This window comes from Podarcis tiliguerta (genome assembly GCF_965153285.1).
Source record: "Podarcis tiliguerta genome assembly, chromosome: 14".
NCBI lineage: Eukaryota > Metazoa > Chordata > Lepidosauria > Squamata > Lacertidae > Podarcis > Podarcis tiliguerta.
The window spans coordinates 17804208-17821877 of NC_139547.1; the positions used below are offsets into that span (position 1 = coordinate 17804208).

General features: G+C 44.9%; 1 protein-coding gene across 8 annotated transcripts in view; it reads right to left on the reverse strand.

The window, feature by feature from the left end:
- ZFAND6 (zinc finger AN1-type containing 6) overlaps positions 1 to 17670 on the reverse strand; it is a 77378-nt gene that overhangs the window by 7819 nt on the left and 51889 nt on the right. For 4 of the 8 annotated variants that reach the window (XM_083412293.1, XM_083412292.1, XM_083412295.1 and 1 more), the window contains exons 2-5: positions 12969 to 13139; positions 10288 to 10399; positions 9112 to 9218; positions 3604 to 3825 (exon numbers count right to left, since the gene is read on the reverse strand). In XM_083412293.1, the coding sequence (XP_083268419.1) occupies positions 3604 to 3825; positions 9112 to 9218; positions 10288 to 10399; positions 12969 to 13122 (595 nt within the window). In that variant the 5' untranslated portion in view covers positions 13123 to 13139. Of the gene's footprint in view, positions 1 to 3603; positions 3826 to 9111; positions 9219 to 10287; positions 10400 to 12968; positions 13140 to 13241; positions 13391 to 17670 lie in introns of those variants that run through there. The other 4 variants (XM_083412299.1, XM_083412298.1, XM_083412296.1 and 1 more) reach the window with 3 other exon arrangements.

Consider the following 17670-nt stretch of genomic DNA (forward strand, 5'->3'; position numbering starts at 1 on the left):
AAGGAGATAAGAAACACCTCACCCTAGCGGGGGAAGAGTGTGGCCATGTGACCTGCATGCTTGAAGGTGATCATTGTGGATGGGCAACCAACATCCCTGAGAAGCAGTTTCATTTGTGCAGCACCAGCGGCTGGGTGTTTTTACCCTTACATTTTATTTGATTACTGTATTTTATTCTTGTTGCAGACCACTTTGAGATTTTGTTGTTATGGGAAGCCATTCAAAAATTCAACACACCTCTCCTATGAGGCATGAAACTGCTAGGCAGCTGAGTTAATAAAGAACTTTTTTAGAATTCCCTTCTCTGACCTTTGGACGTCACAAAACAAACTGATTGTCCCCGGCAGAATACTGCCGGAGGACGAATGTACATAAAAGTCAGCTCCAGGACAGACAGACAAATACAGAAAGGGCAGGGGGAAGTGTTGAAAACCTAACTGCAAAGTTAGATGAAATATGTCAACTGGTTGGAGTTACAAGGCTTTGATCGAGATGTTTTATTATACCAGAGCCCACTAGGAGGAACAGGGAATAGAGTAGCAATTTGGGCAGGACTCAGTTTCCAGAACAGCCAAAAAATTCAAAGACCAAACTCTGTGCCAGGACACAACAGTGGAGCGAAGGCATCAAACATTAAGGTAACCTGCTGAATGAACAAGGAGCCATATCATATTGGCGGAGGCGAAGACGCACTTATCTTCCCTCTCTCTGCCAATAATACGGACAAGACTGAGATGCAATCCGGCAGGAGGGAGCAAGGATGTGTCTGTTCCCTGATGCAGCCTTTTGCTAATAGAGGAGGGGAATCCCATGGCTAGACAGCGCCAACCTGTACCTGAGTTACAGACAACTGCACAATGCACAGGGTGAAGGACAACAGACAGTATCAGTGGAGATACCAAGCCTGCTCAAGGTATCTGGTGAACGATGTGCATCCAGTTTCAACTCAGGGAGGAAATAATAATTTAAACGTGCTCCAAGTACTAGAAGTTTGGGGCACGTTGCTCAAAAATTTACAGCAGCCATTGCCAAACAGGTGCCCTCTGGAGATGTTTTTGTCTTACAATTCCCACCACTGTGGTTTCCTCCTGGTGGTCTTAGCTACTAAATCTGCACCAGCTCCCCAGTTCCGAAGAGAGTGCAGAGGTTCTCTCTGAGTGCTGCTGGACCACAATTCCTCTCACTCCTGGCTATTGACCATGCTGGCAGAGGCTGATGGGAGCTGGAGTCCTTCAACATCTAGAGGACCACAAGCTACCCATCCCTGCCTTATGCCAGACTTTCACTGTTTACAGACAATATACTTGAATCAAGCTGATATTGGAGGGGGTGACAGATGAAGTCAGGACTATTCTGGACAACTGTAGACTAACACACAAGAACATTTTACACTCTGGCCAGGATCCAAGGAACCGTGCAATGAGTTCTGCGCAGCTGAAAAGAGAATTTCTTCCCAAATGAGGAGGAAGCAGCGCTCAGTGGAAGAGCATATGTTCTGCATGCAGAAGATCCCAAAGCTCCATCTTTTGCACAGTGGAACCTAGGTTGTTGAACGCTTTGGAAGCCGAACAATTAGGAACCCTAACGCCAACAACCCGGAAGTGAATGCTTCCATTTTCGATCACGCCTTGGAAGTCGAATGGCTTCCGCGGCGCGTTTCTCCAGTTCTCCCCTCTATTTTTTCAATGGATTTTGCCGACAGGCAATTGCGCTTGGGTTGTCGAACGTTTCGGGAAGTCGAATGGTCTTCCAGAATGGATTACGTTCGACAACCGAGGTTCCACTGTACCTTCAGTTAAATCTTCACTTTAAAGGGAGGAGGTAATATGCTGGGAGTAGAACTTAGGTTAGATGGAGAAGATGCCTGACCTGCCGTACAGCAGCAGCTTACACTCCTCTGCTGCACTGCAGACTACATCTGGAACAGGGAAAGTTAGAAGCATTCTGAGATATGGCACTGGGTGTGTGCGGTTGCCCTTAGCCACAGAAGAAGTCAAAAAGATCTAATACAAGTCACTGGGTGCACATTTCTTTTGGAGCTGGCCACTGATCTCTTTGCACCTTATATGAACAGAAAATGATCTTTTACAAGGAAAAGGGAGGCTGGTGCTTGAAGGGGAGGGAGGAATCATACACATACACACAGCCACCACCAGCAAGCACATCAGAGGCAAATGAAAAGCCTGGACCTCAGGAAGGGTGCACTTAATGGTTAAAGCTTTTGTTTTTCCTGCTACACCCTTGTTCTTTACAGAACAGCATGAAGTTGAAAGACCTGGAGCTGCAAATGGAAGTATGAATTTAAAAGAGAAAGAGAAAGAAAGAGAGGTTATTAGAGCAGGATTAGGACACAGAATAAAGACATACAGACATTTGAGTGCAGAAACATGCAGAAAAAGGTGGAAAACGTCTATGGCAAGCTTACTCTTTCTCAAAGGTAGCTTAAAAAGAACAGCTTTTTAAATTAGCAGCTATGCCATGCATATAACAAAGTTAGTAGCAGAATCGTGTTAAAAGACATTAGCTAATAGAGGACAATGTCTAGACCAAGACTGGGGGAAAGGATGGGATAAAAAGTGTTTGAGGTCTGACTCACTGCCAGGTGCTAAGACTGGGCACAATCTAGACAGCTTAGCACTTTTGAATTCCCATGCATTCCAACAGGAGAATTACACACAAGGTCAGATCTCCGCCTTTGAAATGAACAGGTTTAAAAAGAGTACTAGATCGGGTCCATCTACATACTATCAGAACTAGATGCTTCCTTTTCTCATGCAGCTTTTAGACCAGGTGTGGTTTAAGATGCTACTGAACTACACCTCCCATCATCCCTGGCTGAGGCTGATGGAAGTTGTAGTTCAGTAACATCTGGAGGGCCAGGGGTTCATCCCGCACCTGTTTTAGACAAACAGTGTGGGCCTCTTTTTCGTGACTGCCAGAGAGCACAGCTAAAATTGCATCCAGTGCCCCCTTTCACCCTGGATGCAGGGTAGGGACCCAGGATGCTGTCTTGGCAGCTGTGACATTTCTATGATTCACCTGTTGCCTTCTCCGCTGCATTGCAAGGTGCTGTCAGAGAATTTTGGCATTTCCTTATACCCTTTCTTTCAGATGATACCTCTGCCAATAAGAGTGGCAGAAACAGTGTGTGGGTATAGATCAGGGGTGAGGAACCTTCCGGGAGTCGCACGCTGACAGTGGGTGAGGCCAGAGGCAAAAGTGGACAGAGCAATGGATGTGATCTTAGTGCAGCAGTGCAAATCCCAGCCATGCAAAAGCCAGGGGTTGCCCTGACACCACCTCTTCTCCATCTGGACAAGCAGAGACACCATCACGGTTCTGGAACATGTATCAGCCGGGCAAAAGAACTCAAGGAGGGCAAGGGGTGCAACCTGGGGAAAGGGCAAAGGTGAGGTTCCCCACCCCTGGTAGAGGTCATTGCTGGGGAAGAGGGCATCCCTACAGAGCGAATGCACCTGGTTTGGGCACTCGTTTTAACCAAGGTTCATTTTCCAGCCCCTCTCGTGGCACACACTTGCTTCCTGCCCCAGCCCAGTTTGGGAATCACTGCTATAACCTACGTTAACAAGGAAACTCACTTACCTACTGTGTTTAGTGTTAAATCTGTATCGCGCCTCTTCGTTTTCACTCTCGAGTTCTCATCCGGGAAATCGGGATCATCTATATTAGTTTCTATGCTTGCATCATAATCACACTCTGTTTCTGAGCCCCTGGTAGTGTCAGGTAAATCTGAGTTATCCATCGACAATTCCTCTCCGGTACTGTCTATTGAAATTGTTTCGGCAAGGTCCACTGATGTTGGTTCTATTTATTCAACGGGACATGTATTTTAGGTATGTATTTTTATTCTTTAGAAAACACACACACGCACACAAACATGCTGCGTAGTCAGTTTGAAAGTGGTTTTCATTCGTTTATTGTTCAAAACGGACCCACCCACTCCTACAGTTCCTTGCACCCGAGGGCTACAGCAGTGCAGGGCTGATCGACTCTGCGTGCAAAGCCATCAAGGGTGATGGTGGCGAGCGAGGACTGCTTAGCAAGGGATGCGATTTTGATCTGCTTGGTTACCACTGGGAACAGAGGACACGAAAAGATATGAACAAAGTTTTCCCACCCTGTAGTTTAATCAAGTGGTCCCCCTGCCTCTTTTCTTAGCTACAATAGGAGCAATTCCTTTGTGCAGGGATTCAGAAGGACAATTCTTCTAGCAAAGAGGTAAGTGCAACTGAATGAGCACTGGAAAGTGGGGAGGATATCAGAAATGCAATATGCATGAATGTCATGAAGCAACATGGGTGCCCTCAGGCAGACAGCTCTTGTGGTCTGGAGGTATGCAAAAAGTCCTTCCTACTCTGCTTCGTGCATTAAACCCCCTTGATAAACTGCAGCATACAAATATTTTAAATGACACAAAAATTATTTCTCTTTGTCCCCACTACACAGAAAGCTATTCTACGTTGCTAAATCTACACGTGGCTTTCAGATTTTCCTATTTTACCTGTCCCTATAAGTGCTGAATAAATGCATGGACACACACTGGAAAGTTAGTACAGTGGTACCTCTGAAGTCAAACGTAATCTGTTCTGGAAGTCTGTTCAACTTCCAAAATGTTCAGAAACCAAGGCGCAGCTTCTGATTGGCTGCAGGAAGCTCCTGCAGCCAATCGGAAGCTGCGGAAGCCCCGTCAGACATTTGGGTTCCAAAGAACGTTCGCAAACCGGAATACTCATTTCCGGGTTTACAGTGTTTGGGAACCAAAATGGTCCGAGTTGCAAGGCGTTAGCCAACCAAGGTACGACTAATGGCTTCCCAGTGTACTTCTCCAAAGAAAAATCTCCAATATGTGCAGTTTGAAGGTCAGCTGCATGTGAGAAATTGCTTTGTGCCAAGTGGGGTGGGGGGAAAGACAATAAATTTCCCTTTCAGAAAATCCACACTGGGGCCTTAGCCAAGGATATCTATCAATTCATGCATATTAAGGATGAGGATTGCTAAGTGCCCACCTTCAGGGATTTTGGGTGAGGGTGGGGCAGTTGGTAAGAGGATGCATAAGCCCAAGCTCAGATCCTTGCCAACTCCAGCTAAATAAATTACAGGTAGGAAGGCAGGCAAATATCTCTGAGACCTTGGAGAGTGATTACTCACCAGTTAGTCAGCACTGGGCTAGAGGGTCCAACTGTGTGAAGGAAGCTGCCTTTTACCAGGTCCAACCATTGGTCAATCTAGGCTAGTATTATCTACTTCAATTGCCAGTGGCATGTGGCTAACCATGGTTTAGCAGAAATGTGCAGGTTCTCGGAGGGGAGACTGAGGCTGCTTTGCTCCTCCCCCTGGTGGTGGTTCTGCTGCTGCACTAAGTCATGATTTGGCTTAGCATTCTGTCCCCACCATGTTCATGGTTTAATTCTCCTGGAATTCTCCATGAGCTGTAAGCCACAGGACAAACCCTGGTGATGGCTTGTTAGTCTGGAGAGAACTGAACCATGAGCAAAGGCTCAGCTGGGTCACCAAGCCACAGTTTAGCAAGGCACATCAGAACAGAACAACTGGGAAAGAGCAAAGCAGTCACAACCTCCAAGAGTCCACACATTCATGCTAAACTGTGGTTTGGCTTAGTAGAACATTTTAGCCAGGCCAAGGGTTATTCAGGGTCTCAGGCAGATAAAGAGATCTTTCTTCCTTGATCCCCCGTTTTTACTGGAGATGCCAGGGATTGAAATTAGGACCTTCTGCACGCAAAACATGTGCTCTACCATTGAGCTATGGTTAGGAGAAGGAGACTTGTGCTATCCCAAACTGCAACCGCAGAAAGCTCATAGCAGTAAATATGAATGGAACTGCAGTCCAAGGTAGTTCCCACATACTGACTTTTACACAGACTCACACAATCCACATTTCCCCGCACCAAACTATGTAGCTTTAGATCCACAGATATATCCAAGCATTACAGGCAAAAAAATTCGAATATATATTTATATTTTTAAAACTTATACCTCTTTTCTACTTCGTAAAAGAGTTGCTCAAATATACGACTCCAACTCATGTGAGCATTTGTTCCCCAAGTAAAACGCATTATCAATACTTTCACTTCTTGATGCTACGCATGAGTTGTATCTTTAAAATATAATAAGAGAAACCAGCCACTGGGGGAATATATTCTAATGGGAAAGCATAGATTCATGCCCGGTAGTGTCCTTTCGTGGATTGTGGAAAGAACTCCTGGCGTACCAAACTTTCATACAGGCGAGCTTTCCACCAACTAAAGGGTTCAGCAGATGTCTTGGAATCGCATTACATCTTCAAATCATCTATTTATCTTGAGATACAGTCCATTTTATGGTTTCTCTGTTCACCAACAGAGACTTGACTAGTCATGACTTGGATTAACATATAACCAGGGGTCAGCAACCTAAGGCCAATGGACCGGAAGTGGCCCGCGGAGGTTGTTTGACCGGCCCACGAGCCACCCCCAAACCGAGGAGCCCGCTCTCGCGCTGCGCTATACCGGCACGGCACAGCGAAGCGCAGGGACTTGCTTCCGTGGCGCTGGAAATCACGTCTGTGCACACACAGATGCTGAAAATCGCAGGCACGCACATAATCGCAGGCACGCACCAATCTGGCCCAGGCAAGATAGACCTTGCCGATCCCTGATATAAACAAAGAATATATATATACGGCACTGCATTTTAGCAACTTCGTTCCATTCTGTTTGGGCTTTGTGCCCCCTTCATTTATATTTCACATCAGGGTTTATATCCCACCTTCACTCCGCGAGAAACTGGGAAGCACACATGAGAGGGTCTGGTGCAGCATCACTCAATGTGGTGCTTTCCAGATGCAGTCATAGACTACAACTTCCATCACCCTTGGCCAGTGGCCATGCTCACAGTGCACCGTCCATTCTATGGCTAGGAGACCCGGTTCACATCTCTTTTACAGATGTGGTATCACACAATACAACACCCTAAGGATTAAATGGCTCCAAACAGAAAAGGGGGTTATGCCACGTTCACAGAGACAAACACAGCTGGTTTTAGCAAGGAAGAAAGCTCAGCTGCAGCTAAGGCTCTTTCCCCTCCCCACCCAGAAGTGGCTCAAGCCAGTGAGTGGCCACATTTCCATACAGGCAAGAGACCACTGCTCAGTAGTGGAGTACATGCTTTGCATCAAGAAGTTCCCAAGTTCAATCCATGGACTCTTCAGTCTAAAATGAGCAGGTGATGAGAAAATCCCTGCCTGGGATCCTGGAGTCACTGCCAGTCAGAACAGACAATGGCAGGCTCTTGGGGACAAATTATTAGACCTGGTAGAAGGCCACTTCCTCTGACCTCAGTGTAGTGTTTTCTTTTAAAACCCCACACCAGTGCTCTGTTTTGAATATGCAGCAAATCAGAGCCCAGACCACAGAACTAAAAGGCAGGTATTGCTTACCTAAAAGAAGGACAACAAACCAAATTAAAACCCCCCCACCAAAGGCAGAAGATGTGATCAGTAGCCCAATGAGCATAAGGGGGAGCCCACAAGGGCTTCTCTTAAGAAAGGAAGAAACCCTGCTATGTTATACTGGGAGTGGACCAAAGGAAAATACAGATAAAGCTTTCGCTTACTCTAGTACACACGGCACTCGTCTAATACCCCTTTTCTTATCTCAAGGCCCTAGCTGTCAAGTGTGTGACCGAGATCCAGCTTAACTTGCAAGCCATCTGCAACAGCTACCCCCATGGCCGAAATGAGTACACAGAGCTGGGTGTATGAGCTGAGTAATGCTATGCTTATGTCATTTCACTGCATCTTCCCAGAATATGTGTGAGAAAGAGCACTGTGTTTCTGAAATGCTTGTGTTTCTGAATTTCAGGAACACTCAAATAATCTTAGGCACGCTACACGTGGGGGTAAGTCTCCCTGAACACAGTGAGACTCACTTCTGAGTAGGAAGGATCACATTGTTAACTGTATTAATCACATGGTTTAGAGTCACTGCAAAAACAACAACCCCTAAAAGATGAAATTGAGCACAATCTGTTTTTAGAAGCACATCTGGAATGCTCAAAGGCAGGTTTTGGGGGCCCAGACTCTCCACTGTTATCTGTGCTCAAAGGGCACAAGGATGCCCCAACATCTGTCAAGGAAAGCTCAGTTCCACAAACAATACATATAGCAATTTTAAAGGGGAATCTCCTTGAATGTCACTTTAAAAAACCCACATGCAAAGGAGTTATATGTTATCATGCTGATTTTAAAAAAATCTATTGTGGCAAGATTTTTATTTTTTTCCTGCATAAGCTCATGTCATAATAAGTCCCAGGACTCTCTTTCAGCAAAAGACTAACACAGGTACTTTTGCATAATTGCATTACTTGCCACACAACTGACAAGAAACTTTAAAGTCTGTTGGGGTTGTTGCAGTGAAATTCAGCTTTACATGTATAGGTGATTTCTTTGCAAAGCCGCAGGGTGGATTCAAATTAAGCGAGGTAAGCAAAGTTTGGATTCTCTTGAAATAAACCGGATGGCTGAAACATTCATGTCCATGGCATTAATCTGGATATTCAATATATGACTGAATATAGCTAGATAAACAAACACACTCAAGCTTTGGAATCAAAAGGGGCTGGTAGACAAAAGATGGGATTTACTGGAGTCCGAAACCAGTAAGATTAAATTTCTGGTCTTGCAGAGCTGCTCACCCAACTGTTTTATTTACCTCTTTCCAAAATGCTTAAACAGTAGTAGTTTTTTGGGAGGGGTGGGGAAGGTGAGAAATCCTGGCACATTCATGTTGCCTTATACCTTCTGTGACAAATTATTAAGTGCTTAAAGATTCTCTCCACTCTTAAGGAGATGCAATTCTCAGCAAGCTCACTGGGAAATGCCATAAAACAAATCTGTGCATGCCTGCAATCAAGGTGTACAAATCAAGTCTCTTCTTTTCAGTTCTGGCCTCTGCAGTTTTTGACAACTGGCATTGCAGAGTTATTGATAACCAGCAGTAGATCAAGTAGGACAACAATGTATATTTTCTCTTCGTGTTCCAAAAAACATAAACAAAGACAGTGAAGGCACCCAACTAGTTCATATACTAACCTTGGACATCTTCTCTTTCAGGTCCTGCCTTGTCCACTATGTCTGTACTTTCCACTTCACATGTTGCTACAGATTCTGCTAAGAGTGATGATGGGCTTGACACAGGGCTAGAAGCGAGGTGGCAGGGAGAGAATTTCTTTAGAAAGTGGTACAGTCTTTGCCATAACTAGCACATGAAATATTCGCTTTTAGAAGGCAACTGTTTCAACTGCTTATAAAGGCAACTTGATATTATAGGCACCAGGGTTCGAGATGCTACCAGGCCATGATGCTTGCTAAGTGACCTGGAGTCAGTTCGCCTCTCTCTCTCTCTCTCTGCTGAGCCTACCTCACAAGATTGGCGTGAGGATAAACAGGGAAAGGGAGCCACGGTCGTCGCCTTAAGCTCCTCGAAGGAAAGGCAGGGCAGAAACAAAATTACAAAATGAATAAAATCATCAGAAGCAAAGTATTTGTCCAGTGCTGCCACCCATTGGGCTGGTTGTAATTTAAGAAGATGGTCAGCTGATGGATGGATGAGGGCAGTGTCACATTTACCCCCACGGACTAGCCTACACTGTGTTTATCTTGTATATTTAGCAAAGAGCTCTGAAAATAATATAACTGTCTTTGAAAGACTGTTCAGAAACTGGGGCCAGGCACTGGGGCCAGAGCTGCCAGCACCAAAGCAGATTCACTGGCGTGCTTCCAATTCAAAGTGCAAATGCTTACCTTACAAGTGTTTAGGTCATACTTTGAGGTGCAGATTTTGCTGTGCATTTGCCCATACCAACAAGTTTTAAGTTGAGATCTTCCCCAGTCAACATCTGTATGGGGCCATCTTTGGGGAGTACTCCAGCAAATCTGGGTACTTTTACAAACCTCAAAGCACACCTGAGTATGGCAATACCTCCCTTACGTTTTCCTGTTCTGTCTAAGTAACCATCAGCACTCAGCACCTGAGTTTTGCTATTATAGGGAACAGTGTAGAAAGATGGGCTCCTGCTCTGTCCCCAGATACATTAACAAAACTCACAGACAGCTATAGTGCAGCACTCCCAATCCATAAAAAGGGAGAATGCTCTCATCCATGCAGTTACCATTCTGTCCCCAAATTAGAAAATGCTGCAATTAACATTACGGTAACAATTCCACATAGACCTTTGATACACACAAACACAGGATGGCAACGTTTACCTTGGCTGCATAGGTGGTACAGGTGTAGAATCTAGTGTTGATGAAGTTTCCTGGATGCTGCCTTCAGTGCATTGAACTGGTAAAGACTCAGTTAGGCTACTAACAGAAGTTGCTGAAAGAAGAGGCACTCGTGTTAAGACAGCAATTGGCCATGCTAGAAGACAACTGGTCACCATAGGCTAGATGTTGCAATCTTAGGGCTGGGGGAGACTTTGGGCTGTGATGATTTCAGGATAGAATGATATCTACACCTAAGTTATTAACCACACCTCAGTTGCTTAGAGCATGGTGCCGATAATGCCAATGTTGCAGGTTCGATCCCCCTATGGGACAGCTGCATATTCCTGCATTACAGGGGTTGGACTACAATTCAATTATATATGCCCAAATACAAGAGATGGCAATTGTGCCTTTGAATTTAATGTGCAGGTTGGTTGGTTTTTAAAATTCAAATAAGATAAAATTTGATATTTTAAAAACACAAAGAATACCTCTTCGGGGGACGACAATCAATCCACACTACACATAGCTAAACAACGGAATTTACTGCAGTGATGGCCAATGACTTGGATGGCTTTAAAAAAGGATCAGACAAATTCAAGGAGGATTGGCTTTACGGTACTGCTTTAAGTGAATAGTGCAGATAAGGCCACACTTTTAGGGTTGCTGTTATAAGTAATTCTGACATGGCTTTGCAGTAACGAATCAGAGAGCTTTAAATAGGTGGTGTAGATGTGGCCTAAGTTAAGAAAGTATTCATGGTCGCTTCCTGGAAAAGTTGCACTGTCTTAAATGATGTGCAACATGCTATTTGGCAGGAAGGTCAACAGTGTAATGGGAGGTTCTGCAAGTTGCGTGTTGCCGTTTTAATTTGGCAGCAGCTGTTTCCAGATCACCTGTTTTTTTCCTCTCTCCTCAACTTAGCTATCCCTTCCTACATTGGCTGGTTTTGGTTCACAAACAAACCAGTCCCTCAGTAGGGCAGGGAAGGGGAACCTTGGAACCAGAGGCCAAATGCGGCCCCTTAGACCTCTGTACCTGGCCCTCAAGACCTCTCTCACCAGCCCCACCTTGCAACCTTCCTGCCGGTCTGGAATGTGCACTTAATACTATAATAATGCAGCTGGCCTGGATGGAGGACAGAGTGAGAGACTGGTGCAGAAACAAGCTACTTAGGGGTGCCAACTTGAATAAAATATTGGGGGGGGGGCAGGTAAGCCCCACATAATCGATCGCCAAGACGCAGTGCATGCACACCAGTTGAATGGCAATGACCATCAACTGGGGGCGGGGACAACTGGCTGGCCCTCTCAAATATATTTTTTTAGGGGCTGAAGAGACTTTGGCCCCTAGGAGTTGGTTCCTATGAGCCTGCTGTACAAAGGTAAGATTCACACTCAGGTCATTTTTGCCTCTGACTCTGCCCACTGCTGACATGTGGCCCCTGGAAGACTGCACAGAAGGGAAAGCGGCCCTCAGGCTGAACACTTCTCCCCGCTCCTGCTCTGCAGCTATTTACGGCAGTGTTGGGCAGACTAAGCTTGCAAGAAGTAAAATACGAGCTACAAGAATGACCCTTAGACTATACTGACAAAAAAAAAAAAAAAAAAAAAAAAACCCTGTTAAAACTGCGTAGGCCTAATGTTCCATTTGAAGCTGAATCATAATCTGTTTGGTGATACTACAGGCCACACACAATTAGTCACAGTTCTTCTTTTCCTTCTCTCTTTCTCTCTCCCGCTCTACAATTAGCAACTGCCTGCTGCAAGACAAAGGAAGGCAGTCTGCTTAGCATGGCCCATTCGACATACACAGGCCAAGCGAAAATCCCAGCTGTCTTGGACACGTCATGAGATCTTTGCAGGAGTGCGGACTCCAGATTTTTATCTTGCCGCCACCCTCTGGGCCAACTCTGACAAGTCGGTAGGGATCACCCACCTGTCAATTATCTGACCCCTGCACTTGTATCCTGAAAGGACCCCTGGATGATTAAGTCCAGTCAAAGGTGACTATGGGGTTGCAGCGCTCATCACGCTTTCAGGTTGAGGTAGCCGGTGTTTGTCCACAGACAGTGCCTCCACCCCCATCATTTTGCCATGACAGGGAACCAGGCAGAGGGCCTTCTTGGTAGTGGCGCCTGCCCTGTGGAACGCCCTCCCAGCAGATGTCAAGGCAATAAACTACCTGACTTTAAAAAGACATCTGAAAGCAGCCCTGTTTAGGGAAGTTTTTTAATGTTTAATGTTTTATTGTGCTTTTAATTCTGTTGGGAGCTGCCCAGAGTAACTGGGGAAACCCAGCCAGATGGGTGGGATACAAAATAATAATTTATTTATTTATTTATATTATTATTATTATTATTATTATTATTATTTTGCCAGCATGCCTAAACAGTTTCCGGCGCAACAGAACACTGTGATGGAAGCCAGAACACATGGAAACGCCACCATGTGGCTAAAGTTCCCCTGTGTTACCTGCACCACTTGGCAGGAGTGAACCCCACAACCTGCCCCTCACCTGATGTCACCCAGTGACGTCAGCTGATTGGTTTGGGGGAGTGGGGGGGGGAGAGATGGCTTTATGGACCAAACTGACCAGCAAACTGGAGGTTCCCTACTGCAGCCACATGGGCTCGTACATCTATAAGTCAACCCCGACACATTTTGGAGATCTGAACTCACCTGGTGGGCTAATTCTACCATTACTACCATTCTGCCGTTGAAGATGTTCTTTATAGCATACAGAACACATGCCATTCGTACGAGGGTTTCCGTAAAATCCGCACCCAGTAGAACAAAGCATAGGCACTTGGCTATGGTTGGTTTCTTGAGCCATACTCTTTTTCTAGTGACCTGGGAAAACAAGACAGTCGGCTTAGTCAAGGAGTTCAGACCCGCCCTTAAGTTTTTTGCATTCGAGACATTCCACAAAGACATCATGAAGCCCCTACCAACCTGAGACCAGCATGACCTTTAAGTTCAAGTATACCCTCGGGATCTATACACCGAGTCATAAGAGGTTTGCAGAAAGACGTGGTCAGTGGCTGCCCCTCTTATTGAAATTCTCTTCTCTGCAGACTTGCCAAAGCTGCAGCCTATGCATCTTTCACTGGTGGTGCAAGGCATTTTTATTCAAGCTGGCTTACAATAGCAATGCAGAGTATGGTATAATTGCAATATTGTGACATATCCTACGGTGGACAAACTATGAGCTGTAGCTAAAAGCTTGTTCTTTGACCAGGGCTAGCCACTGTTGTGCCTCTCATCATCATCACAATCATTTTACAGTGGTATCTCGGGTTAAGTACTTAATTCGTTCTGGAGGTCCGTTCTTAACCTGAAACTGTTCTTAACCTGAAGCACCACATAAGCTAATGGGGCCTCCCGCTGACACCGCAGCACAATTTCTGTTCTCATCCTGAAGCAAAGTTCTTAACCCGAGGTACTATTTCTGGGTTAGCAGAGTCTGTAACCTGAAGCGTATGTAACCTGAGGTACCACTGTATTTGTATGGCCCCCTTTCCACAGTTAAAACCATGGTCAAAGCAGCTTACGGGGGGGGGGGGGGGAGATACATAATTGCAAAAGCTATAAACAATAAATATAAAAATAGACAAAACTGAGCAATTGCTACATAAATCAAAATAAGAGCTGAAAAGATACAAAATAAAAATAAAAATCAGCAGCAGCAGCAACAACAAAAAACCCAACAGCACCACACTAAAGATTACTGCAGTTTAAGGGTCTGTTTGGCTTTTGCAGTTGGAGTCAGTCAGGACCCTGCCTTTCTAGGCCAGGAGGGGAAAAGCCAGCAAGGCAGGGGGCAGGTCTTCCAGGACTTAAAGCCAAGATGGTCTCTGGCCTCCTCAGTAGCTTCAGCTTTTGTAGCTGGAATCTGTATTTTTACATTTTTACCTAATCATTTGACAATTCTTAACAATTATAAGGAAAACTGCTCCAGAGAAAAATACTTAAGTAATATTTCCTTGTAGAGTATTATTTCTTAACAAAAAATTACCATTAACCAAAACGAAACAAAACTCAAAGCCTACTTGAATTTGCATTGCGGGAGGTAATTATTTTCTTGACAAAATTGTACGAGGGGCAACTAGTTTTCCCATAATTTATTTCCCTATCACTTGGAACTCTTAGATAATTTGTTTTTTGACGTTATAGCCAAATCCCAAACTTTATTAAGCCAATCTTTCTGAGAAGTGAGTAATGAAACTTTACAATTTTCAGTCATTAATATTATTACAGCTGTTAACAAATAGGTTGCAGGTCCTAATTCTCAGAGTGGTTTAACACTCAAGTCCTCTTCCCAGGGAACTCTGGGAATTGTAGTGAAGTGAGGGGAATAGGGGTCTCCTAGCAACCTCCAACACCATTAACAAAACTACTGTTCCCAGAGTTCTTTGGGGGAAGTCATGACTATTTAAAGTGGTTAGAGACAGATTTAAATGTAAAGAGCAAATGGGGCCTGTGCTTGGACTAGAACATATACCAGAACAGAGGTGCAAGGAGGAAAATCCACGGCAGCTCAGTGCATGCAGAAACAATTCCCTGAAATCCAAAAGTTTGATTTGAGTGATTTTATTAAAATCATGAGTAGCAGTGTAGGAAGGTTGGGGGAGGGGGGGGGACCAACACTGTCAAATAGACAAAAACAGGAAGTAGTATAGGAGGATGAGTAAACCTTTGAAGAAGAACAAGAAAAACCGGATCCAGTTCTAGCTGAGCCAGCTCCCCAATTTTGTAGCTAGAGGATGAGGGCAGGAGACAGCATCTAGGACAATGACTCTTGAAAAAGCATTCTGCACACTGTCTACACTTTCAAAATATTGAAGATGTAAATAAACCTGAGTTCCTCAAGAATCAGGGAAAAAACCCCTGATGTTAGAAGGTTTATGTCTTGAGGAAACTTTTAAAAAATGGGGAAAAAAATTAAGCTGAACTTAAAAGCCGATCAAGAAACAGAACAAGGTTTCACCATGTTAGTGAGAGCAGAACGGGACATTATGCAGCAAGCTTATCAGTTAAGTGTACTGGGTTCCCTTCCTGACCTCTGACAAAAAGCAGCTGTGGAGGGAGAAGGATGTTTAACCCTTTCTCTCCCTGCTATTTGTCTCCTCAAAGATTGCTTTTCCATGGGGGTTGGGGGAAGAGCAATGTATGCTCTATGCTCCTCGGAGGACAAGTTGGACAGAGATGTAGACGCAGCCTAGTTTGGTCCTGAAATCAACAATGCAGGTGGAAAATGCTCTATTAACAATACAAAGAACTTCATACCAGTTTTAATGTAGCCCTTTGACATACAGGGCCGCTTTGTAGAAGTAGTAACAGGGTGCTGTGCCAAAGAGTGTACAATCTAGATCTGCTAGTGGTGGCTGGAGAGGTTGGGAGATGCCAGCTTTTGTTTCAGGTGGTGATTAAGACTTCTGGGTAAGGTGAGGCTTTATGGAAGAATAGACTTTGAAAGAGGTGAGGAGGCACATGGAGAAACAAGGGGAAAAGTAAGAACCTAAGACGAGCCCTGCTGGATTCATGTCAAAGGTCCCTCTAGTCCAGCATACAAGTTCACACAGTGGCCAACCTGATGCAACGACACCCCCTCCGCTTGTGACCCTGTGCAACTGTCATTCAGAGACTCAACGTCTCCAACAGTGGAGATAATCTCAGCCGTCATGAGTTGTAGTCATTGATAGCCTTCTCCTCAATTACCCACTCCATCATAGGAACCGCCCTACTGGATTAAACCAAAAGCCCATCTAGTCCAACAAAGGTAGACGAGTCTGAAGAGAACAGACTGTGGGTGAATAAATATTGAGCTGTGAGGGCTGGGCTGTGACGAGCTTTAAAAAGTAAGAGGGCAAGGCAGCAGCTAGTGAAGGATTTGAAGACATCACATGGTCTTGAGTTGTTTTCTCCACTGCCCTCCAGATGTTTCAAGACTACAATTCCCATCAGCCCCAGCCAACAGATGATGGAAGTTGTAGTCCAACAACATCTGGAAGAGCATCAAGCGGGTTTTAAGCAGTGAGGGAAATGAATGATCACCTCCAACAGGGTTAGAGGCGAGAGTGTGTGTGATTCAATAAACCTACCAAGGCACAAGTGATCTCATTCAGCTTAACACTACCAAGAAACAACAGCTGAACAATTGCTGGTGACTGTGGAGCATGAGGATGCAAGAAAGCAAAGCCAGAAGTTGTTATTCAATATTACTACTCCAGCCTCGAAACCTTGCATACCTGTTAGCATTCCCAGGCTACAGAAGCCAATTAATAGGATCAGAGACAGCTGCATTTAGTAGGATTAGCCCCCAAATCTCAGGCTTTTAATCCTCCTATACAAAGAGCCAATTTCAACTGGGGTGAGTGAGGAGGAATCAGGATCTTGAGTCACAGCTTAACCAACTGTTTGTTATAGAAATCATAAAATCAGAGTTGGAAGGGACTCTGAAAACCATCTAACCCAACCCACTGCAATGCAGGAATATGCAGCTGTCCCATACAGGGATCAAACCTGCAACCTTGGCATTATCAGCACCATGCTCTAACCAACTGAGCTATCCAGGCACATGCTGTAACCCAACCTGTGTGGGGTCTTCAATGGCTGCTGTGGCCCCAATCAACTCCTAAGCAAGACTGGCTCAGAAAGACTGCAACTTTTGATCAAGAAAACAAGGGTGCCCATCAAACACAGCTATGAGAGTAAGGTGCTAATTGCAGAAAGAAATAGCCAGTGGCAGTCTGCTAATACTGTAAGTCACAAGAAAGCAAGAGCAGAAGTCAACAGGTATATGCTGAGCCAGGGTGGACAGCACTGGGCCAGCATAATGTTGTGGCACTCCAACTCCCATCAGCCCCAGCCAGTATGGCCAATGGTCATGGATGGTGGGATTTGTAGTCCAGCAACTTCTGGAGGGCACCATGTTGGCCACAAGATTACCAATGTTTACGTGCCGAGCTTTGATGAGGAAGGATTTGGCTCCAATCAAGCGTGCTCATATTGAAGTTAATGAACATGACTAACTTAGGTTCATTCATTTCAGTGCGTCCTCTCCGAGTAGGACTTAGTTGGATAGAACACAATATTTATAAGTATGGCCACCAAAACATTACATCATTTTCAACCCCCACCTCCCCCAAATCAAGATTTACTAAATGCAAATATGCAACACTACATGGACAAACTTATGAAACTGAAACAGGTATCCAAGGCAGGAACTTAGGCCAGGAAGAGAGCAGGAGGCAAAGAGCTGAAGAGTTGATAGTATTTGGGTTGTGTTCGTCTAAACTCCTAACAGGAGAAACCAGAGTTCCACCTTTGCTCTATTTGCACCACCCTTGGGGAGGCAGATTGCAAGAACGTTTGAAATGCC